The 26,177-nt window shown below is 41.8% G+C and overlaps 1 protein-coding gene across 4 annotated transcripts in view; it reads right to left on the minus strand.

Moving 5' to 3' along the window:
• Positions 1-26,177, minus strand: part of Tmem117 (transmembrane protein 117) — a 496,189-nt gene that overhangs the window by 73,750 nt on the left and 396,262 nt on the right. For all 4 annotated transcript variants that reach the window (XM_021183072.3, XM_029469872.2, XM_085831589.1 and 1 more), the window contains one exon: positions 20,933-21,092. In XM_021183072.3, coding sequence (XP_021038731.1) covers positions 20,933-21,092 — 160 coding nt within the window. The remainder of the gene's footprint in view (positions 1-20,932; positions 21,093-26,177) is intronic.

Consider the following 26,177-nt stretch of genomic DNA (forward strand, 5'->3'; position numbering starts at 1 on the left):
CAAGAAAAACTACACGTCTAATTTCAAATTGCTGTGTAACAATAAGAAAAAAAAATGTCTTCTTCAACACAGCACAGTGGAAAATTACCTATTAATGGGCACAATGAAATATAAATATAGCAGATGCTAAAACGCATAGCGTGTGCTCATTATCCCGGTGCATACTGATTAGCTATGCGTATTCCTTTTTGTCATGCAAAAACATGCAGGCGCTTTAGTGAGCATTGTAAGCATTCTTAGGCAAGTGAAAACCAAGGCGTCTTTCAGTTAACATACTGTTTAACACCAATCAAACTTTCAATGGAAGCATGAACATCTTCTATTTAATCATCTTGGTGGAAATTATGCATTTGGATGCAGAGCACAAACTAGTTATTCCTTTGTATAATCCAAACAGCTTTAATTCTTTCCTCTTAGTTATCTCCCTGAACACTGTGTTACTGCGGAGAGCTTTATATCTGAATATACTATAAATTCACTCAAATTTCAATGATGTGGACTGTATGGCTGCAATAACCCCTCCAATTTTCAAGTGTTCATTAAATTTTCCTATTAAATTTTCATTAATTTCTTTGAGATGTTGAGTACCTTAGAAGAGGATATGGATGGTTCTTGTTGCCCCAGTAGACTACAGCTGATAAGTATGAAATACACAGATGTCTCGTATGTTAGAACAGATCAATGCATCTCTGGTTTTTTTTTTTTTTTTTTTTTTTTTTAGGGATTGGTGTTGAATAGGTCATGGTAGTGGTCTGTGAGAGAAATCATGGGAGAGAGAGTCTGGCTGCCAGGGATTCTGCCCTGATTGGGAAACTGGCAAATGACTCAGACTGGAGGTAAGATAAGAGATGGAGATTCAGTTTTCCTTAAGGGGAAGGCGGCTTCTGGAGCATGCTCTCACAGAAGGCCACATACTCAACAGTAAATGAGCTGTACCAACTGGACCCAATGGAAAAGGCAAAACAAAACAGAAAGTTGCATAAGTAAGGAAGAAGGTCTGGGAGGAGGGGGCAGTGAATAGGACCACAGTACACTTTAAGAAATTCTCACCAGGCAGCGGTGGCACACGCCTTTAATCCCAGCACTCAGAAGGCAGAGACAGGCAGATCTCTGAATTCAAAGCCAGCCTGGTCTACAGAGTGAGTTCCAGGACAGCCAGGGCTAGACAGAAAAACCCTGTCTCGAAAAAAACAAAAAACAAACAAACAAATTCTCAAAAGACTGCTCTTTTCTGAAGGGAAACTGAGGAATGGATCTGGGAGACAGGGGAGGTAGGGAGGAGCTGGGAGGAGTGGGGGAGGGGAAACTGCAGTCAGGGTATAGCATATGAGAGAAGAATATTTAAAAAGAAGGGGAAACAAGATGTAACTGCTGAGAAAAACTGGGAAGATGGTGAGCAAGAATGAGCAAGAAAGGCTAAATGGTGGATGTAATCAAAGTACATTATATGTATACACGAAAATGGCAAAAGGAAACTCATTTTTAGGTTTGTATAACTAATATATACTCGCAAAATAACTAAATATATGCTTATAAAAGCCCACAGTTTGCCGGGCGTGGTGGCGCATGCCTTTAATCCCAGCACTCGGGAGGCAGAGGCAGGCAGATTTCTGAGTTCGAGGCCAGCCTGGTCTACAAAGTGAGTTCCAGGACAGCCAGGGCTATACAGAGAAACCCTGTCTCGAAAAAAAAAAAAAAAAAAAAAAAAAAGCCCACAGTTCTTAGCATGCTAGGTGTCAAAGGTTCACATATCTTAGTAGACTGGGTTCAGTGTGTGCTTTAGAGATGGTCATTGGGGTAAAGCCCCCCCTCTACCCACAAGGCCAAGTCCTCTCACACAGCCTGTGTCTGGTTCTTCTCTCCCTTCTGTTTATTCTCTTAATGACTTTGTGATAAGACTGAACCCTCAGGATAATCTGAAGCCTTACATTTGGATTTTCTCCCAGCCTTGTATTCAGCCAAATCCAACTCTAATGCCATGGCAACTGGATTCCTACTGCATTGCTACTTAACATATCTGTGGGGACCTGTAGTGAGGATGTAGATATTTTGGAAACTGAGGCAAGAGGTGGGCATTGGAGTACCCCCCATGCCAGGAATATTCAGTCACTGTGGGTTGGGGTATATACTCTTACAACCTTGACGGGGTTGATGTTAAACTATCCATGAGTATTGATTCGTCAAATAAGATTATGCTGTGTCTTAATTATGTTTGTACATCCTTTTACAGAAGTTGTAAGACATGTCTCCAAGAAGCTTGAAACATATTTCCATGTCTTTCTTCCCTCAGATCCAGTACTGACAATTCACTCTTTTTGAAGCACTTGAGCAAGTTTCAATGCATGTACACAGGAATTTTTTTTCTTAAAACAAGGCTTTTAAACTGGACTTATTCTTGCTTACAGATGAGGGGATGTGGAAGCATTCAGGCTTCAAGGAGAAACAGTGAAGGGTACTGAAACACTACAGAGTTTGAAAATTAACAATTTTTCAAACATGGTCCACATTCTTCATTTAAATATTTGCTTCACAGAGACAATCTCAGAAAATACATGGAGCATGGTGTGGTGGATTCTAGAGGTCAGAGAGAAAGCACCTCTTTACTACTGACCATCTGGGCATCTCTGAGCCATCTCAGAGCAGCACCAGGTACCAGGAGAACAGGCTATTGAGTGCCATCTTCCCCATAGTAGCTCCTCAGACATGAATCACCAAGCCATTTTATTCCACCCAATTATGACCCTGTCATATCTCACTCCTTCCCTCTCCCCACCCAGGACATTACAGATAGAGATTTCCCTAGTTAGAAACTGGAATTTTATGGGATTCCATATTTCACGGTCTCCTATTTTCATTATTAAAGCCTATAAAACTTCTTCCTTTCCTCATCAAATAAACCACAATTTAAATTTTTTTTATTACAGAGGACATTGTAAATATATTTAAAGATGCTTTTACCACTAACTTTATCAGGATATATGACAGAAACTAATGTGATTTTGTTGTTGTTGTTGTTGTTGTTGTTGTTTTTGTTTCGTTTTCTTTTGTTTGTTTGGTTTTTGTTTTTCTAGACAGGGTTTCTCTGTATAGCCCTGGCTGTCTTGGAACTCACTCTGTAGACCAGGCTGGCCTCGAACTCAGAAATCCACCTGCCTCTGCCTCCCAAGTGCTGGGATTAAAGGCCTGTACCACTACTGCCCTGCTCTAATGTGATTGTAAATGTGTGCTGATTTGTCATTGAAAGCAGACGTCTGTGAATTAATGAAGCATTCTAGATTACAACCGAATCACAGTCTTAGGACCTTTGGAAGTTTAATTCACTTGGCATATGTTTTCCCTCACCATCATAGAAGCTTTATATTTAAAGAATATTGAGGATCAGATTGTTATATTAATACACAGAGAGAGAGAGAGAGAGAGAGAGAGAGAGAGAAAGAGAATGAGAATATATGAGAATATTAGGCCAAAGGCTGAAGAGATGGTTTAACCAGCAAAGTACTTACCATACATGCACCAATACCCAAGTTTGAGTCCTACTATCTACAATATATAAAGCTGAGCATCCCGGCATGCAGCTGCAATCCCAGCAGTGGAGACATGGAGAACGATGAATTCCTAGGGCTTGCTGGCCAGCTAGTCTAATCTCATCGGTGACACACGATTTTAATGAGAGACTCTGTCTCAAAACTTAAGGTGGATAACGATTGACAAAGGCACCCGACATCACCTCTGGCATACATGCACGTGCCTACATACATGCACATGCAACTTCACATGTATACAAGAAAACCATATAAAGGTGACTGAGGGCTGCTGAAACTGTGACATGAGGCCGAGGATTATAAGAATGCACAGTAGAACAATACAGGAGGTACCTAGCAGGAGCATAAAAACCTGATACACAATATGTACTCACTGATAAGTGGATATTAGCCCAAAACTTAGGATACCGAAGATATAAGATACAATTTGCTAAATGCATGAAACTCAAGAAGAATGAAGACCAAAGTGTGGACATTGTGCCCCTTCTTAGAATTGGGAACAAAACACCCATGGAAGGAGTTACAGAGACAAAGTTTGGAGCTGTGACAAAAGGATGGACCATCTAGAGACTGCCATATCCAGGGATCCATCCCATAATCAGCTTCCAAACCCTGACACCATTGCATACACTAGCAAGATTTTGCTGAAAGGACCCAGATATAGCTGTCTCTTGTAAGACTATGCCGGGGCCTAGCAAACACAGAAGTGGATGCTCACAGTCAGCTATTGGATGGATCACAGGGCTCCCAATGGAGGAGCTAGAAAGTACCCAAGGAGCTAAAGGGATCTGAAACCCTATAGTTGGAACAACATTATGAACTAACCACTACCCCGGAGCTCGTGTCTCTAGCTGCATATGTATCAAAAGATGGCCTCGTCGGCCATCACTGGAAAGAGAGGCCCATTGGACACACAAATTTTATATGCCCCAGTACAGGGGAACGCCAGGGCCAAAAAAAAATGGAAACGGGTGGGTAGAGAAGTGGGGGGGAGGGTATGGAGGACTTTTGGGATAGCATTGGAAATGTAATTGAGGAAAATACGTAATAAAAAAAATCTGATCACTCAAAGATGGATGTGAATGTGTAGTTTTAGGTAATTATAAGGTTAGTGTTGGCTTGGTGTTGGTGAGTGACAGCTGAGGGGTGGATAATGGGGTGCCCCTTTGTAGACATGCTCTCTCCATGCAGAGCAATGAGAGAATGCTAATGTGTGTCTCCATTACATTCATGTGTTCTTGGGTTTTTGTCATGGTGACAGAGTCATATTTGGGAAAGGGATATCTCCTTTTTTTGTTTGTTTGTTTTGTTTTGCTTTTGGGAAGGGGAAATCTTAACTGAGAAAATATCTTTATGAGACTGAACTGTAGGCAAGTCTGTGAGATACTATCTTGATTAATGGTTGATATGGGATAACCCACCCTGCCCCATCCCACCCCGCCCAGTCCCATGGAAATGGCCCTGAGTTGTCTAAGAAAGCAGGTAGAACAAGCCATGGAGGGCAAGCCAGTAGACAGTTTTCCTCGGAGGTCTTCCTGCCTCCAGATTCCTGTCCTCATTTCCCTCAGTGATAAAGCATGACCCAAGAGTTATAAGATCAAATAAACCCTTTCCTCTTCCAAATTGCTTTTGATCATGGTATCACCGCAATAGAAACCTAAGATAATGCATATACACACAGGTACACACACACTCCGACACACGCATGCACACATGCATACCTACATATATATGTCCATGTATGTGTACAGGTTAATTTGGTAAGAGTTAGCACTTCGTGGGATAAAGTAACACATTTCTGAGAAGCTCTTACTCAAGATCTGCTAGCTGAGGTGGCTTCTTGTTTCCTTCCTCCTTCTCACGGTGCCCAGTTTCCTGGGCTAGTGCTCTACTCTGTGCGCAGGAATCACCTAGAAATCCTTGAGATGCCTTTGTGGCCACATCTGTCACTCTGCCTATTAAACAGTGTCCTTAGCATCAACCCTCTGTACAAGAACCAGGAGAAAACACTTTTCTACCGTTCCATTAACACGTGCATTTGTATATTGAGGTATTGTGCCATGATACTTTGTTTTAAAGCATTCGCATACTTTACATCTTATTTAGCTTTAAAAAATAAATGTGTTAAGCTATTGAAATCAACCAGAATAAATATATGGCAAGTGCCACAGTCATAAATACCATGTGAAAGGAATGTTTATCAAAATGCACTTTCATCAAAATTAAAGGACATACATATTTTGTTTTATTTCTTCAGTTTCTCTTTCTCTCTCTACACATAAAGATACATATTCACACAGGGACACATATATCAGGAGTGATATAGATACATACAGAATAACTGTGAAAGATTTTAAAAGTTACCCAGTCTCACCACATGCAATGCATCTTGAAAGCCGAGTATATAGTAAGAGCCTTTCTGAAGTTCCCGCAGTGAACACCCCTGTAACTAAGAGTGAGTGCGGCACTCGCTTCTAAAAGTGAGACCTGAGAACAGTGAGCTCAGAGGCACTGTGGTGAGGCTCCGTAAGAAGTTATTCTTCTAGAACAGTCCTACCCCACTCCCCAATAACTCCAATGCCACTAGATGCTGATGGAGGGTACAGGGGAAAATTCCTGAATAGAACAGCAATGGCTTGTGCTGTAAGATCGAGAATCGATAAATGGGACCTCATAAAGTTGCAAAGCTTCTGCAAGGCAAAAGACACTGTCAATAAGACAAAAAGACCACCAACAGATTGGGAAAGGATCTTTACCTATCCTAAATCAGATAGGGGACTAATATCCAATATATATAAAGAACTCAAGAAGGTGGACTCCAGAAAATCAAATAACCCCATTAAAAAAAATAGGGCTCAGAACTGAACAAAGAATTCTCACCTGAGGAATACCGAATGGCAGAGAAGCACCTGAAAACATGTTCAACATCCTTAATCATCAGGGAAATGCAAATCAAAACAACCCTGAGATTCCACCTCACACCAGTCAGAATGGCTAAGATCAAAAATTCAGGTGACAGCAGATGCTGGCGAGGATGTGGAGAAAGAGGAACACTCCTCCATTGTTGGTAGGATTGCAAGCTTGTACAACCACTCTGGAAATCCGTTTGGTGGTTCCTCAGAAAATTGGACATAGTACTACCGGAGGATCCAGCAATACCTCTCCTGGGCATATATCCAGAAGATGTACCAACTGGTAAGAAGGACACATGCTCCACTATGTTCATAGCAGCCTTATTTATAATAGCCAGAAGCTGGAAAGAACCCAGATGCCTCTCAACAGAGAAATGGATACAGAAAATGTGGTACATTTACACAATGGAGTACTACTCAACTATTAAAAAGAACGAATTTATGAAATTCCTAGGCAAATGGATGGACCTGGAGGGCATCATCCTGAGTGAGGTAACACAATCACAAAGGAACTCACACAATATGTACTCATTGATAAGTGGATATTAGCCCAAAAACTTAGGATACCCAAGTTATAAGATACAATTTGCTAAACACATGAAACTCAAGAAGAACGAAGACCAAAGTGTGGACACTGTGCTCCTTCTTAGAATTGGGAACAAAACACCCAGGGAAGGAGTTACAGAGACAAAGTTTGGAGCTGTGTCGAAAGGATGGACCATCTAAAGACTGCCATATCCTGGGATCCATCCTATAATCAGCTTCCAAATGCTGACTGCTCCGGTCGAGTCAGCTGGACAAGCCGAAAGGCTTAAAAGTCACTCATGAGGCAAAAGAGTTTCAAGGAAGCTCTCCTCCTAGAGTCTAGCGTTCCCTACCCATACAGTAATTTTTCATTCCCGAGTTCCATTCCCACGTTAGTCTAGTGTATGGATCCACATGCTCTCTTTCAATATTTTCCTATCATAAGTGCCTTTTAAGATTGAATTCTGACATAGCTAAAGCCGCCCGCCAGTGTTCCAACAGTCCTAGTTCGTCCTTAGCAAGACCTTGGGCTTGGAATTCAGTACTGCCCCTGGTATTACACTATCTCTTTGAGTAAATGTTAGGTCACTGCCTTTCACAGGAATCTACCATCACCTAGGAAGAAAGAAGTTTCTGACCGTAGGGGAAACCAGAATAGATGCTTAGAATTATAGCTGAGTTACACCTATTTACAGGATTTTACAATGGTTTAGGAAGCAGATCGGGCTGTGGTTTTAGAGTATTGCATTATTCATGAGATGGTTAGCTAGAATGGAACTCCCTAGTTAGAACCATGACTTGGGTGTGAAAGCCCTTGCCCTAGGAGTGAAAAGTTCTCACACCTGGCTTCTAAGACTATAGCTGACCTTAGATAGGGCTGACTTTGTCTCAGTTATTTTACTGCCCAGTTCCTTCTGATCTTTGCGTTTTCATTCCTCTGTTCTGTGTAAGAATCATTAAGCATCCCGTTACCTCATTTGTACCTTGCGGGTATGTCACCCAACTTCTTTATTGTCTTCTGTATAAAAAGTCTGATGCTCGAGTTGTAAAATTACATTCAGATTCTACACACAACCTCTCCTGTGTTCATCTGTCGGTCATTCATCCACGCTTTGCCCACCCGCGTCGAGAGACCCCGTTCCACGCAGACACAGGGACCCAGAGGGTCTGTGGCAGCTGACACCATTGCATACACTAGCAAGATTTTGCTGAAAGGACCCAGATATAGCTCTCTCTTGTGAGACTATGCCGGGGCCTAGCAAACACAGAAGTGGATGCTCACAGTCAGCTATTGAATGGATCACAGGGCCCCCAATGGAGGAGCTAGAGAAAGTACCCAAGGAGCTAAAGGGATCTGCAACCCTATAGGTGGAACAACATTATGAACTAACCAGTACCCCAGAGCTCTTGAATCTAGCTGCATATGTATCAAAAGATGACCTAGTCGGCCATCACTGGAAAGAGAGGCCCATTGGACTTGCAAACTTTATATGCCCCAGTACAGGGGAACGCCAGGGCCAAAAAGTGGGAGTGGGTGGGTAGGGGAGTGGGAGGGAGGGTATCGGGGACTTTTGGGATAGCATTGGAAATGTAAATGAGGAAAATACCTAATAAAAATATTTTAAAAAAACCAACAATCCTATTCCACTCCCCAATAACTCCGATGCCACTAGATGCTGATGGAGGTGCTAAGAGCCAGCAGCTTTAAGCAGCAACCAGAAAGTCCTACCTACCTTGTGTGGCTATGGCAGTGAGGAGCGTCTATGAGGGTGGAGATCACCAGATGTCAGACACACTGTGCACTACTGAATAAGAAGCTTTGGGGGTATGCTAACTAGAAACTGCAGCTGTGTATAGGGTCTTGTGATTCTAGGATCACAGGGGAGAGAGAACCCACTAGGGTCGAGCTCTGCTTGCAGGGAATGGCTGTGGCACCTCGTTTCCCAGACTGCAACCTCATCTTCCATAATGGCATGGTAGCTTACCTTAGAGAAGTGGGAAATGGCCATTTTAACACAAACACTGACTGGGGAATAAATTAATTTTCTTCCAGTAATGTTATACAAACTCATCTTAGGCTTTTGAGATAGGGTCTTACTACATGGCCTTGGATTTCCTGGAGCTTGCTACAAAGAACAAGCTGACCTCAATGTTGTATAATTTTAAGTTCTTTTCATGCATTAACTATCACAAAAATCATGAAATAGGTATTGGGAAAAATTTGGAATCCTATACCTGAGAAAATAAATTCCTAAAAAATGAAGCAACTTAACCAATTTTGCTGCTCAGTAAGAAATATAGACTTCTGGAGTGTGATGTCAGAATATCCCCATAACACCCATCACCCATCAGGTGCTTCATTGTGTACATGGTTCAACCTGATATTCCTAACGATACAGGCTTCCTAAAATGTATGTATTTTGGAGTCCAAGAAGGCTGTTTTTGTAATAATCATTTTGCTGATTCCAGACTCTCTCTGTATGACATGAAATATTCTTGCTAGCAAAATTATAAATAATGACAGCCATTTATAACTAAGGTTTTGACGTGCTTAAATATAGTTCGTCTAAGCCTCCGGGATGGTATTGGCTCACAGTCAGCACACATACATGCCAGCCTTCATTACCTTTCTACTCTGCTGTCCCCTCCCCTCCCCTCCCCTCCCCTCCCCTCCCCTCCCCTCCCCTCCCCTCCCCTCCCCTCCCCTCCCCTCCCCTCCCCTCCCCTCCCCTCCCCTCCCCTCCCCTCTCAGCTTCAATGTGTTCCCTGGCACTGCTCTGCCACCCAGAAACTTTGGTTGTCACCTACACTAAGAAGGGTTATCACTATGGAGTCCTGGTATTGGACCTATACTTAGATATACTAGATGCCCTGAGCCTGTAGCTGGGCATCACTCCCCTGGCATTCTCCTCATGACCAGCTCCTGAGGAAATGGGACCTGCGAGATCCAGGTCCTCGTCAGGATTTACTGACTGTTCATGGTGTCTGTTGAATTACAGACCCTCCCTAGGCATTTGTAAAAATCAGGATGCGAGGATGCAATCTTAAACGCTCCCTCTACTCTCTAAACTTCTGTCTAAAAATAGATCTCTCTAAAAATTGAAGGCGTGAGTTTAAAATAAAGCTCCCGAATTTCAGAGGAGTGTTGGACTGCTTCCATGACGACTCCTGGCTTACAGAATGTGTTTTGTAATCCGTTCTTTGACTTTATCAGTGTATCTTTAAAATTAGTTTAAGAGCTCACAGAAAGAGCCTGGATCCCTTGCACCATCTAATGAACATACTGACGAAGAACTGGACTAACCAAACTGGGAGATAATATCTGAGATGAGTGTTGGGTGTTAGGATTCGCCGTTAGCCTCACATGCACAATTCTGATCTCAAGTGCAGCCACAGTGCGAGGAAGGATCCTGCCTTTGAAGATGCATGATAGAATATGTGAGTCAATAGGGCACATTTGACCTAGTGTAGTAGTGGTACAGGATAAGCCATAGCTACCACACCACACTCACCATGCTCCAGAGTAGAGAGGACTGGGATTAGAGCTGAATTACCCTCTCGGGGTAATGACCAAACTGATGCCAAGCACAGAAAATAACACATCTTTCAGGCTCACACAAATCTGACAGCATCTTTAACTAGGTTCCTCCAAGTGGCCATGGTAAAACCACTGTTCATTTGCTATTGTGTAAAATCCACATTACAGTTTCTAAGTCATGATCTTGTTCTCTTTAAGAAAACACCACAGGGATTGAAACTTTTGAGATAAAATTTGAATGCCTTTATTTCCCATTTTCTGAATCAAATCTTATGTTCATCCACGTTACATTCCTCCCCCATGTTGAATGATTTTTCTCTGTTCCCAATTACCCCTCGCAGAACTAACTAGCCATTTGAAAGTTGCCCAATATTATATATCAAACAGATTATTAATTTCATTTTCAACTGAATGCACTTATTACTGCAGTACTCATGATACAATCCTAGCATACATGCACCCTGCAGCCATGTCTTAGTTTGCAGTCTATTGCTGTAATAAAGTAATGTCCAAGACCAACATGGGTTAGCCATTTGAAAGTTGCCCAATATTATATATCAAACAGATTATTAATTTCATTTTCAACTGAATGCACTTATTACTGCAGTACTCATGATATAATCCTAGCATACATGCACCCTGCAGCCATGTCTTAGTTTGCAGTCTATTGCTGTAATAAAGTAATGTCCAAGACCAACATGGGTTTATTTTACATACACATCCCAGGTCACAGTCCATCACTGAGGGAAGCCACACAGGAAAGCAAAGCCATGCTTTCTAGCTTGCTCAACCTGCCTTCTTAACCAATGCCACCTGTCCAGGAGTAGCTCCGACCCCAGTGGGGTTCTGTTCTCCTTAGCAATCAAGAAAATGCCACACAGACTTGCCAACGGACAATGTGACAGGGCTATTTTCTCAGCTGAGGTTCCTCTTTTCCCATTTGACTGTAGCCCAGGCACCTTATAATGATGATCCTTCTAGTTCTCCTATGAACTCCTGCTAGATGCCACCTATACTGTGGCCTCTGTCAAGACAAGGCTATCTCTTGCACACTACCCACTGGGGCAGACCCCCTCATACTGTGCGGACATAACTTACTAGTTAGTTGTTCTGCTTGGAGACCAATCGCTGGAGCTATTCAGAATAGGATTCCCTTCTACCACTCTCATTGAACCATCTCTCTCCCCACTAGATCAGAAGTTTTGCGGCAAGAGCCAAATAGTGGCAATAAGCAAAGTGAGAGTCCCACCCCATGGCTGTGTACAGGGAACATAGTGGGCACTTAGTACAGATCTAGGTATTAATACATGTGCAATCGGTGTGCCAGGATTGTGTAGATAGCATGGGGATATGAGGCATGCATGAGGAGAAAGTTCAAAACACTTGGAAGGAGTTATAGAAAACGCTCCTAAACCCCCAAGAGCACATTCGGTCAGCTAGACAGACACTTACACTCTCACATTGTTCTTTGCAAATTTCCCATAAAGCAAAAGCAGTTGGAGATATTTATTCTGAAATATAATTTGCTTTATCAAAGCATCCTGGCTATTCCATCAAAATAGATTTATGCTTGTTGCTCTCGCCTATGTTATGAAATGAGTCCACACTGCACACAGTAAGCTTCGAGGAGAGTTTGGTAAAGTTGCATCCATATGAATTTTAACAAAATCCACAATGTGCATTTTTAACTGTCAGCCTGCTTCTCAGAACCGTACATAAAACCGAGAACACATTATTTCAAACCAGTTACGTAAGGAAATATTTGTAGAATGTAATTTTCATAATTAGTTTTTAGTGAATTAAGAATTGTTTCTGGGGTAATGTTACTTTTATAATTAAGAGCTTTCTGGACAAAGGGTCTTTTAAAATTCATAACTGTGTAAATTATTCATATTTTATTTTGATTTCTAATCACAGTAAGACACTTTACTATGAATGACCTGAGATAATATTACCATTTGTTCATGTGTGCCCTGTTTATGGACAGTTTACCTCTTGAAATACCACACACGATTTGGCTCTTGTGAAATAATGATCTTTTCACTCTGTTATTGATTCTACTGTTCAGCAAAATAGTTATGACATATCACAATGAATTAATAAAGATGAACGGTGTAAAAAATAAAGCCTCTGGTTAGACAATTTCCCTTCTGGAAAGGTATTTGAGGAGATACTTGTTACAAAGAGAATAGACAAGCATATAAATAAATTTCAAAGAGGAACATTAAAAAGATATGTCAGCCATATGAGAAATTACCAACTCCTCTCCTGTGAACTTTCTTTTTCTTAACAGGCTCTCCTCGGCATGACTTCTCATAACCTTGGCACACAGAAAACTAAGCTATGTATAGATTTGTATACACACACATACATATGTGTGGAGGGACTATATGTGTGTCTTTGTATGTGAATATAGGTAGGATTCTAGCATCAACTTCTAGTTCTTTCTTCCTTTGTCTCTGTTAAAATATCACTTTATTTTATCTGGCACATGATAACTATACATACGTACAGTGTTTATTAGACATTAGGATATACATATAAATTGTGTGATTATTTAAATTGAGCTCACTATGCCTTCAGCTCACATGTGTACCATTCCTTTATGGTGAGAACCATCCAAACCTACTCTTGTCAGCAATTGCAGAACACATAATCCATTTGTAACTATGGCTACCATGTTGAGGAATGGACCCCCAAGGCCTGCTGCTCCTGTCTAACTGACATGCCCTATCCTTTCACCGGCTTCTCCCTCTCCCTCTCTACCTGCCAGTTGGACGGTCACAAGCCACATATTTCATCCCACCTTTTGGTTTTGGTCAAAGGCTCTACCATCATTCTGACCTATTCCCTGAAATTTTAAAGTAGATTATTAAGTTTAACAAACATTTTCAAGTATCGGTAATATTACTGGGATCTCGCACCAGAGGGACACAGAAATGAAACAGATGTGGCCCTCGCTTTGACGAGTTCACCACATGATTGGGGAACCATCACAGCGAGAAATGCTGTTAAAGTCATCCTGAGGCATTCTTCCAACCTCTCCTTAAAGGGATACTGTTATTTTTATTTCTAATCAGGAAATGTTTTCTGTGTGTTTCTACTACTGCTATGTTAGTGAGACCCTTAATATGTCATATATATGTCACCATGTAAGCCTAGCCCCCTCCTTTTCCTACAGAGACGGGATCTTACTGTTTGTGTATGGTGCTAGGCATGAAACCGAGGGGCCTCCACATGCTCAACAGGAACTCTGCCACTGAGCTATAAGCCTAGTTTCTTGCCTGCCTTCCTTTAGTATGGCTCATGCCTAAAACATTCTCAATGTTTAAGGGAAACTTTCTTAGAACAATCATTGGTGTCAAGCACATCTTGCTTAGAACTCAAGTTGGCTCAGCCTTATTCTTAGGAAGCTATACAAATTTTCCCAATTATCTTGTGAGTCCTGTCAGTGATATGACCTCAGTGTGATGCATATTTGCACTATTTCCGGATGTCTGAACACTGCCTCAATGTACAGTTAATCCTTCTGAGCACCAATACTGAAGGAGAATTCCATGGAATCGTGAGCCATAACCAACCAGGATAAGGCCAGCTTCAGTAAGTACCCGGTCTCCAAATCACACAGCTGTGAAAGGCCACACCTGGGGTTGCAATCATGGAAGCGGGACTTCAGTACCCAGACTCTTCATCATCTTGCTCTACTACCCGGATGACAGCTAATGGTTAACTAAGCAGTGCTAGCTTGGGGTTCCACGGTGTCTAAGCTGTATAAGTGCACCTATGTATACAGTCACAGATATCTTCCCATTGCTTCCTCTGCTTCCTGGGTTAAGCAGCTGCCAATAGATTACATCAGTCTAGTTAGCAACTTAATCATCACTATAATAGTCTCTCTTAGCAATTCGCCGGAGTGCAGTTATGTAAAGCATCTCTGAGTGGTGAGTACTGAAGAATGGACATACGTCATCAGGCCCAATGGTCTCTGCCATTGCCCACCCCACCCGTTATTGTTCCCGATGGACATTGGAGAATTCTGCTCATCGTTCCTTCTTTTTGGTTCTTCACACTTGTTTTTCTATTCTTCTTCCTGCCTCCTTCCTTCGATCCCCTCCCTTCATTTTCTTGTCTAACACACACACACACACACACAGAGACAGAGAGAGAGAGAGAGACAGAGAGAGAGAGACAGAGACAAACACACACAGAGACACCCAGACACACATATAAACACCCAGGCACATACACACAGACACACATACACACATCCAGACACATACACATGATACACACAGATACAAAGACACACACACAGTCACACACAAAGACATTCACACAGACATACACAGAGAAGCATACACACAGACACACACAGAGATATACACACACAGACACACAGACACAAAGACAAACACAGACACGCACATAGACATACACAGACACACACAAATACATACACAAACAGATAGCACACACATATGCAGACACACACATACACAGACACAGACACACACACAGATTCACACACCACAGACCCACACACACAAACACACACACAGATACACAGAGATACATACACACACAGAGACACACTCTATCCCTTATTGTATGTAGATGAGTTTACTTATCACCCTTCATGTTAGATACAGAAATGCCTGGAAGAGGAGCAGGGAAGGATTTCCAAAGTGCAAAGAACACTGCTGAGCCCCTTCGACTCAAAGAATTCTAAATAATGGCCATCCTCCCTCAAATTAACCAGCCCTCCACTCATACTTCCTTTAAATGGTAAACCATGCTATACACCCATCTGCTCTGTAGATGATACCCTTGGGACCTTTAAACCCTATTTCCTCTGTCTTCTTTCCCCAGTTGCACACCAGGAATTAATGTGTTTCCTGTCCTACCTGAACAGAGAAAATCTCATTTGGATGGCAATCCTGCTGCCCTAGAGGACACAGTCCTTGATTGGTTGCCTATTTAGTCTGACCATCCTCTGCTCTCATTGGTTCCTTGAACAGCCCCCTCTCTGTCTACCCCTGTCTAAGCTCATCTTTCTTTAGGGGATTCTTCTGACACTCGCTACTTGTCTATTCTGCAATCGGTTTCAACTGCTTTGGTCTTCTTTTATCAACTGATCCGAAAGAGTGGGCCGTGCATACTGCGAGCCAAATACTCAAGCAGAAGAATGAGGGAAAACAGAGATTGAATGATGTCACCAGAGACAGAAAAGGGATTGTGGGATAGAGTTTCTTAAGACAGATATTCTCTTTAAACTTTACTCGTGTCCTATAACACATTGCTCTTACGAGTCATGCATCATTTCCTAGAATCTGCTTTTATCTTATTTCTGATTACTTTACCAAAACCACAAAGAATGCGAAACAAGTAGTTTTAATGATGAATGTAGAAAAATCCCATTTCATGATTATACACAAAGTAATTCTATTTCCTCCAAGAGATGCATTCTTGTCTTACTCATTTTCTTAAAAATGAAACCTTTGGAGAGACAGTATCACATTCTAAGGGCTGCAGTGAGCCTGGGGCAGAATCCATGCTTAACACACAGTAGCCTTAAGCCAAGGCACCAGAAAGGAAAGTCTAACACTGTATTTAATTTCTGATTCAAATGTGATACCATTTTTCTGTAGTGCAGGTGGCAATCGCCTGCCTTTAGAAAAGCCCAGAATCAAATTCTTTTTAGTCGTTTAAATGTTCTAAAATCTGGAGCTCTTAAGGGAAGCAGCCTTTCCACTTTTCCCCGATTTTACTAATTTTCCATTTCTCTTTCATCTGAAGCACGACCACGGTGTGAATTGGCTCACAGTTTGGATGGCCATGAACTTGTGAGGATACCTGTAGGCTGCGCGTTCAAGTGCTGGAAGCACAACTTCTATTTGTCCATCCTTACCAAGCAAGTATTATGAGCCACTCCTATAAACTAAAAGCGCTGCAGTCACGAGTACAAGGAACACAGGGGTGAGGAAAAGGGAGCATGGGGGTCTGCAGTGTGGTGAGAGGTGCTGTGGGAGGTGATAATGTGCCTTGCAGGAGGAGTATCATCCTCAATGCTCAGTAAAGCAGGGGAGACAGTGTCTGGCCAGGACAAAGAGGCCCCTGGATATCCTGGGAATGAGAATATAGTGGGATGAGGAATGAAGACCTTCAGTGTGAGGTGTGGTGGAACACAGGACACACAGGAGGAATCACAGCCAGCACCATACAGTGGAGGGTCCTGAAGGATGAGGGATGGACTGGGAACTTCATTCTGGGATCAGGAAGAGCTGCTGGTAATGTTTGTGGCTGAGAAGTAACATGAAAAAAAAAAAAAAAAAACACGTCCTTTCTTCTTGGAAGATCATGAAATCTAGAGGATATGGCAGAAGGGAAGAGGAGGAAAAGGGTCCCATTGGTTCTTTGTAATGGGAGAGAGGAGACTCCATATTGGGCTAAGAGCAGAGGAAGGAGACAGGGGATGGAGAAGGATTCATCTGTCAATCACATGGAGTGACACAGGGTTGGAGGACAGGGCAAAGGATCTGAGAGTTCTTCTAAAGACTCATCTCAGCACCTCTTCCTCTTAGTAATGTCTATGATTTGAGTTTTCAGGACCCAGTTTCTTCTTTCCTTTCAAACTGTATCTCTAGCCCTGGTTTGCATTCTCCTACACTGACCTGTCATTTGGGGATTGGTGCTGGACAACCCCTAGAGAATCTGCATGGGGCACAGGTACTAGACAGTGGTTACCCTCAGGAGTGCCAGCTGTAACCCTTCGCCTCCTTACAAACTGAAAATCGAGCTTCTGGACTAATAGCCACCTATCAGTGAGTGCATATCTTGTGTGTCCTTTTGTGATTGGGTTACCTCACTCAGGATGATATCCTCCAGATCTATCCATTTGCCTAAGAATTTCATAAATTCATTGTTTTTAATAGCTGAGTAGTACTCCATTGTGTAAATGTACCATATTTTCTGTATCCATTCCTCTGTTGAGGGATATCTGGGTTCTTTACAGCTCCTGGCTATTATAAATAAGGCTGCAATGAACATAGTGGAGCATGTGTCCTTATTACATGCTGGAGCATCTTCTGGGTATGTGCCCAGGAGTGGTATTGCTGGGTCCTCAGGTAGTACTATATCCAATTTTCTGAGGAACTGCCAAAATTATTTCCAGAGTGGTTGTACCAGCTTACAATACCACCAGCAATGGAAGAATGTTCCTCTTTTTCTACATCCTTGCCAGCATCTGCTGTCACCTAAGTTTTTGATCTTAGCAATTCTGACTGGTGTGAGGTGAGATCTCAGGGTTGGTTTGATTTGCATTTCCCTGATGATTAAGGATGTTGAACATTTTTAGGTGCTTCTCAGCCATTTGATATTCCTCAGTTGAGAATTCTTTGTTTAGCTCTGTACCCCATTTTTTTTTAGCAGGCAGAATTCACAAACCACATGAAACTCAAGAAGAAGGAAGACCAAAGTGTGGAAACTTCAATCCTTCTTAGAAGAGGGAACAAAATACCTATGAAAAGAGTTACGTTGACAAAGTTCGGAGCAGAGACTGAAGGAAAGGCCATCCAGAGACTGCCCCACCTGGGGATCCATCCCATATACAATCACCAAACCCAGACACTATTGTTAATGCCAAGAAGTCCTTGCTGACAGGAGCCTGATATAGCTGTTTCCTGAGAGGCTCTGCCAGTACCTGAAAAATACAGAAGTGGATGCTCTGGGGGGTACTGGTTAGTTCATATTGTTGTTCCACCTATAGGGTTGCAGATCCCTTTAGATCCTTGGGTACTTTCTCTAGCTCATGTCTTTAGCTGCATATGTATCAGAAGATGGCCTAGTCGGCCATCAGTGGAAAGAGAGGCCCATTGGTTGTGCAAACTTTATAGGCCTCAGTACAGGGGAACACCAGGGCCAAGAAGTGGGAGTGGGTGGGTGGGGGGGGACGGTATGGGGGACTTTTAGGATAGCATTGGAAATGTAAATGAGGAAAATACCTAATAAAAAAATAAAATAAATAAAAAGAAGTGGATGCTCACAGCCATCCATTCGACGGAGCACAGGGTCCCTAATGGAGGAGCTAGAGAAAGTACCCAGGGAGCTGAAGGGGTTTGCAGCCCTGTACGAGGAACAACAATATGAACAGTACCCCAAGAGATCCCTGAGACTAAACCATCAACCAAAGAATACATATAGTGGGATTCATGGCTCCAGCTGCATATGTAGCAGAGGATGGCCTATTCCATCATCAATGAGAAGAGAGGCCCTTGGTCCTGTGAAGGCTCTAAGCCCCAGTGTAGGAAATGCCAGGGCCAGGAAGTGGGAGTGGGTGGGTTGGTGAGCAGGGGAAGTGGGAAGGGGATAGGGGGCTTTCAGAGGGGAAACCAGGAAAGGGGATAACATTTGAAATGTAAATAAAGAAAATATCTAAAAAGAAAAAAAGAAACCCCTGAAAATCGAAGAAGCTGCTTTGCTGCAAGCGGGGAGCAAAGACTTGGTCTGTTTTCTGTTGACTGGGTCTCCTCTTTGAAGAGACAATGGAACCCTTCCTAGTGGGATGCTGGCAGTGTCCCTGTGAAGGGGACACGCCTTCCCCCTCTGATGAAATGTCACTGGCAGGCTCCATATTACTTGCAGCCAACATGGTTGAAATTGAGTTATTCCTCATCGCAGACATTTCATCTTGTCAACTGGTCTCTGGCTACTCTGGACACATCAGCATTTTACTGACTGTATATTTTTATGCATTAAAAAAAAAATAGCCTAGAAGGCCTTTTGTGTTGCAGTCCTGGCTGGCTTTCCCTTCATCTGCTTGTCTTTATTGAGCACTTTTTGAATAAATCTCTAATTTGTAGAAATTCTAATACAGTGTTTTTCCACTTGATGTCCTTGGCTTTTTAGTGATTTACTTGGAGGAATACTTAAAATTTGCATGAACACAGAAGAAGGGACAGCTTGCACTCTCGTTTGAAGGAGCTGCAGCGCCCACATCTGCACAAATCAAAGACGCTAACAGTCTACTCGGCTGTCTGTACCTTTGACTGTAAATGGGGTCTGGGGAGTACACGTGGGCCAGTCAACAGGCATGAGAGTTTAACATTGGGAAGATATTAATTAGGAAACAGAATAAGATAAGATGGACCTGTTACAGGAATACCTGATATATTATTGCATAATTGTTAAAAACTCAAATTGGAGTTCTGTAGACTAGGTCCTACAGCTAATTCGATACAGATGGAGACCACCAATGATATCTGACCTCATGCCCAAGGCTCTCTCCACCATGCTAGTGTCTTGCAGAAAATGAAAAAGGCACATATGTGTTTCTAGAAGACACAAAAGTTTTCAAGCTTATGTCTTCAGATAGTTTTAAACTATAATGTATTTTAAAATACAGCCCATTAGAAGCCGTGATACACTGTAAGTACCACATGGAAGCCAATGCCCAGGATATGTAACAAAACAAAACACTATTGTTCTGCTTTTCAGCAACACAATAGCTCTCATAAAGGCCCCTCTTTGCCTCTAGAAACAAAAAAACCAATCTGCTATCCTGCAAAATCTCACATAAATTCAGAACACAATGGAGTTTCCTTCCCCCTTGGCAATGGCAGCCATTGTGTTCATGACTTATAGGGCCTCAGGAGGGGAAACAAAACTGCCTTATGAAAGCAATTTGAAAATGTCTAGCAAATGGATAGACATTTAATGAGCAAGATAAAGCACCGAGAAATAGCAAATGCCTCCTTCTGTCTCTTTCAAAAGAACACTCCTACACTCTTAAACACTTACTCCAGCGGCCATCACTGGGAACACTCACTAGCACGATGATTTTACAAAACTATCTATTGCTAGGCAGGGTGGAAATACAGTGTGCATGAAATGGAAGTGTCTCTAGTGACTACTGAAAGTGATCATTTCCATAACCAGAAAAGCAGTTTCTCACTACTCCATTCAACAGCTGCAACCCCGGGGTTGCTTTGACAATGGCTTTTTTCTGCATTTGATGACTTTCTACCATTTTGACCTTTGAGTTCTCTGTTTACCAAATGACAGTTTGGGGGAAGAGGGGCTTCTGTTTTTTTGACTTGTTTTGCTTCCTGCATTATCCCTGCCTAACAACAACAATAATAATAAACACATTTCCAGGCCCCACCTAACAATGTTGATAAAGTGAATTTTCTCCCTGTTCCCCTCCCTCTCTCCCTGTCCCTCCTTCTCCCACTCTTTTACACAGATATTCACACATAAACACACACACACATACACATTGTCTTTTCTGCCCAGGAAACTTAGAGAAAGCCCCATTAATCACAACTGTAATTAAGTTCTCTAGACACGTAGAGCTCATGTTTACACTGAGAAGAAAGCAGAGACCAACTTCAGAGAGAATAAGGAACGTGGACACTCACCTGCATCACAATAAGGAGGTCAAAGACCAAGATGAAAGAAGCAAGGAAGGCTCGGGAAACCTCATCACTGGGCAAAAATCCACGGTTCAGTTTGTCCCAGCTGATCCAGTCGGTCGTGATGACAAGCACCACCACAGAAGTCAGGGTGAAGAGAACGGTCCTGCAATGAACAAGGTGCTGGTCACACAAAGATGCTGATGCTCATGAGGGCTGGCTTCTAGGCTCCACTAACATCTAGAAATACCCACCCTAAAGTACAGTCTCCAAAGGATGAGAAAAATATGTCGCCTGTGTATTTTCTTAAAAAAAAAACTAACTAAAAAAACAATAAACATGATAGCATCTCTTCTAGTAGATCCCCTGAAGATCATCATGGATTGTGAAAGAAACGCTAAGAATAAAATGATTACTAATAACCTTGGTTAGTTTAATTAGTGTCCTGGAGAAAACACTGTATCTAGTTTTCATTATGTTCCCACTTTTAACTGAGGACCCAGAACAAGTACATGTGAATACATAGGTGACTGGGAAAAGGTAAGTGGCCCCTGGATTACACTGGCTCTTCCACTTAACCAAAGACAGCTAGCCTCTGTCCATCCCTATAAATACAGAGAGAGTGTGGAAGGCCTGTTGCTTCAGGACCATTTCCCATTGCACACAACACATTCCCTGTTCTTTCTCACCAGTCTTCATAATGCCCTTAAAATATTATGAGTTATACTTAGAATTTAATATTTGTCAAAATCAAGCTTTCTATAAAATAATCAAATTAGGTTTTTATATTAACATTAAAAGTAGTCTTGAAATGCGCATGCTGAGACTTAATCTAGAAGAGAATTGTCTAGACTGGAATTACACTTGTTATGCTGTCACCAGGAAATCAATTGAAACTATGTAAAGAAGGCACGATTGTTCTGAGTAAGTTTAATCAGAAAGAAATGAGTACAAGAAAGAAAAGAAAATAAGGAATAAACAAAGAAATGAAGGAAGGAAGGATAGAGGGTAGGAGGGAAGGAGAGGAAGGAGGGAGGGAGGGAAAAAGGGAGAGAGGGAAGGAGGGAGAAGGAGAAACAAGAAAACCATGGATATGGAATAAAGCCACAGACTATATACCCATTTTGTTCACAAACAATTTTTAAGTTAATATTTTATTAACTCTTTGAGAATTTTATACAAGATTTTAATCATAGTCCCCTTCTCAAATCTACCTTCTCCTCCATACCTACTTAGTCTTCAAGTTTTCTTTTTTCTTTTTTTTTTTTCTATTAATTTGTTTATTTCTAAAAACCACCAAAAGATTGACCTCAGTTTGTGTAGCCTAACTACTCTGGAAGTAGGGCCTGCCCCGGAGCTGGGTCTGCCCTGGGGCTAGGCCTGCCCTTGAGTTAAGCCTGCCCTGGGGTTAAGTTTGCCTGTAGTTAGGTCTGCCTTGGGCCTGCCGTGGGGTTAGTTCTGCTCTGGGGTTCACATCATCAATAAAAATTGATTCTCTTCTCTCAGCAACTACTACATGCTTTGACTCCTCAACTGGGCCGGGACTCCATCCCAGCCCACCCTACTCCTTCAAGTTGGGATTTTGTCTGTCTTGAGCTTGAACAGGCCTTGTGCATACTGTTGACATTGCTGTTAGCTTAACACATGTAACTGCCCTGTTGTGTCTAGAAAACAGTGTTTCCCAGAAGCTGGCCACCACAGTGCTCCTGCAATTTTCTGCTCCCTCCTCTGTGAATCTTTCTAGCCTTGAGGAAAGGCTGTGACACGTACAAAACAACGTTTAATAACTGGCATCTCAAGATGAGTAGTAAGACTCTTCCCTTTCCATTGCAAAATGGGTAAAATCTGCACATTAGATTTCTCAAATTTTTCTTGTTCCTTTTCTATGAGCTCCATCTAAAGCAAGTCATACTTTGATAATAATGAATATAAAAATATTCCCTACAGATTTTTCTATGCACAGATAGAAAAGACACATTACATCTCTAAAATTTTGAATAATGAGCTGTTAAATAGAAATCTCATATTTTTTCTGCTGTAGTGAGCAGAAGTAAAAATCCACCCTGAGATACTTTGGATATCGCAGGTAGGGGGCTTCAAGTCATCACCATGGAGTAATCAACACCTTGCCTGGTTGTTATAAGGTTCCTAAAGGGCTGTGCTGCGTAACACTACAGCAATTACCATTTCTGAACTCAAAGTAAAAAAAAAACTAGAGAGAAATAACAGAAGGGATTCTAACAATTCAGAAACCCAGAAATTAAACAACATGCTCCAGAATGCCAGGTGTCAAAGAAGAAATGGAAAACAGGATAAAGAAGAAGCTAAAAACAGGTAAAATGGAAACGAACATACCAAAGAACAGGAATCAGTGGGTGCCAAGAAGTCTATAGCATAACCTCCTATGTTAGCACCAAAGGGAGCATTCCACCACGAAGCTTCACTTTGTGCCCCGAGGAACTCTAAAGACAATGAAGCCCAAACTCAGCGTTCACTAGGAGATCAGAAGTGAGAGGTGATAGATAAACAATAGAAATAATGCAAAGAACTGACAACATAAAAATAAAGCTGGCAAACCTTTGGCAACAAATGCTGCAAACCAATAAAGCAAAACGAAAGAAAGTAAAACATTACAGTGCATGCCGTGGATGTGCAAATGATTATAAGAGAATGCTATAAGCAAGGACTAGCCACTGACTGAGATAACCCAGAGCAAGAGATGCTCTCCTAGAGAAGCACAGTCCACCAGAGCAAATCAGCAAGCAGTCTGTGATGGCTTGTATATGCTCGGCCCAGGGAGTGGCACTATTAGGGGGTGTGGCCCTGTGGGAGTAGGTGTGTCACTGTGGGCATAAGACCCTCATCCTAGTGGCCTAGAAGTCAGTCTTTCATTAGCAGCCTTCAGATGAAGATGTAGAACTCTCAGCTCTGCCTGCACCATGCCTGCCTAGATGCCTTGATGATAATGGACTGAACCTCTGAACCTGTAGGTCAGCCCCAATTAAATGTTCTCCTTATAAGAGTTGCCTCGGTCATGGTGTCTGTTCACAGCAGTAAAACCCTAACTAAGACACAGTCTGTACAGAACAAGATTAAGTAAAGGACTGAGTCACTAGTCAGAGACACTTAGTACAGATGGAGCACATGACGTCACAAGGGAATGACACCAAGTCATTAAGAGGGTTGTAGTCACCCCTTCCCAGACACTCTGAATATTTAGAAGAAGGAAAAACTTCTCAGTTCAATTCATAAAATAGCGTTACTGGATAACAAGGTTAGACTGACTGACTGACGAATGAATGAATGAATGAATGAATGTTACAGAAAATATTCCCAATAAACATAGGTATAATTCTTAGCAAATTGACAGCATACAGAAAGCTTGCACACCAAAACAAGTACAAGTTACTCATAGAATGCAAAGAGAGGCAAGCAATAACAGGTCAATCAATATAATACAATACTTTATAAAAATGAAGGGATAGAATCATGGCTACCTCAGTAGGTATGAAATATCTTTTGAAAAAAATTCAGCACCCTTTCATATTAAAATAACAAACAAACAAACAAAAACAGGTTTGGAGTTATATAATACTTAAATATGAGGCCACATTCTGTGACATTTCTGTGTGAGCATTCCTAGGATGGATGGCACACACAGTTCTATAGCTGGACCATCCGTGACAAACTGATGTATGTGCATATGTTAAGAATGTACATCGACAGAATTAACTGATATTGACACACTCATAGTGTGTGTGTATGATGGTTTGTATATTCTTGGCCCAGGGAATGGGTTAGTTGGATTACAGACTATAAACCTTCACAATAAATTCCCTCAATATAAGAGGCATTGCATATGTTCTATGACTCTAGAGCACCCTGACTAATACAATCAGTAAAGAAATTAGGACTATAACTCCCTCAATAAAGACTCAACAGGGACAAAAATACCTAAAATTAGATTTAACCAAAGAAATATCTTTACACTAAAAAACTGAAGACGCAAATGAATGGAAAGATATTTTGTATCTATGCATCAATCAAACAGTTAAAATGGTCATATACCACCCAAATGTCTCTACTCATTCCAAGTAATCTCTATAAAGATTCTAATGGCACTGTTTTCACTAAAATAGAAAGACAGCTCGTGGTTCACATGAAACCATTAGAAAAACCAAGGAGCAAGAGGACTTTTGAAAAATATTTCCTGACTCCATATTATAATATAGAATTCATTTACATGAATTCAATTAATTTTTACTAACAAGATAATTTGTATATGAACATATCCATGGATATTCTTTAAAACACTGGACAGACTAGAAATAAATGCTCACAATTATAGTCAGCTAAGTTTTGAGGGTATTAGGAGGAATACACAATGGGGACATGGTAGTCTTTCCAATAAACACACAAGAAATGGATGCCCATGTGCAAAGGCTGAAACTGAACCCTGCCTGAAACCACAAAACATCTAAGAGGAAACAAGAAAAGGTCTTCAGTACTGGTTTTGGAAGTTATTTCCTAGATCTGACACCAGAAGCACAGAGAGAGTAAGATGACATCAACCTGGGGAAAAATGTGTAGCAGAGGGAACATCTGGAATAGAGCAGCAACCAATGAAATGGGAGATTACATCAGAAACCTACACATCTGCAAAGGGATCAATACATGGAACATAAGTAACTTAGAAGCACAGAATCAAATGAGGTACCAAGGAAAAGTCCCAAAGAGGCATCTCTCAGGAGAAGACACACAGATGCTCAGTAGGTGTAGTTTAGCCTTGGCGTGAGGGTTTGTGCCTAGTCTTACGGCATCTTGTTATTTTCAGTTGATATCCCTGGGAAGCCTACTCTTTTCCAAAGGGAAACAGAAGTGGATCTGGGGGAGAGGGGAGCTGGCAGGGGTGGAGGAACTGAGAGGAGTGGAGGGAGGGGAGACTAATCTTAAGGGAGAAGCAAGTGAGAACTATGGTGAGATATTGCTTCACACCTGATAGCTTGACCAGCATCAGCAAGACGACAGAGATACCAGCTGGCTGATGTGGAAAAAGCAACCCTGTGCACCCCCAACAGTAAGTCCCCCGGCACAATCCCCTAACATGTACTAGTCTTAAGAGCACTTTGTAAATGTTTTCCTGGCTTTGTTGTGTACTTCTGTTTTGACAAAGGGTATTGCTACGGATCTCAAGAAACAGTTACTGGTAACATTTTATGGCTCCAAGGGGAAATTAAAGGAGGTATTCTGC

Source organism: Mus caroli, unplaced genomic scaffold, assembly GCF_978045245.1.
Source record: "Mus caroli unplaced genomic scaffold, Mus_caroli_1 scaffold_16, whole genome shotgun sequence".
Lineage (NCBI taxonomy): Eukaryota > Metazoa > Chordata > Mammalia > Rodentia > Muridae > Mus > Mus caroli.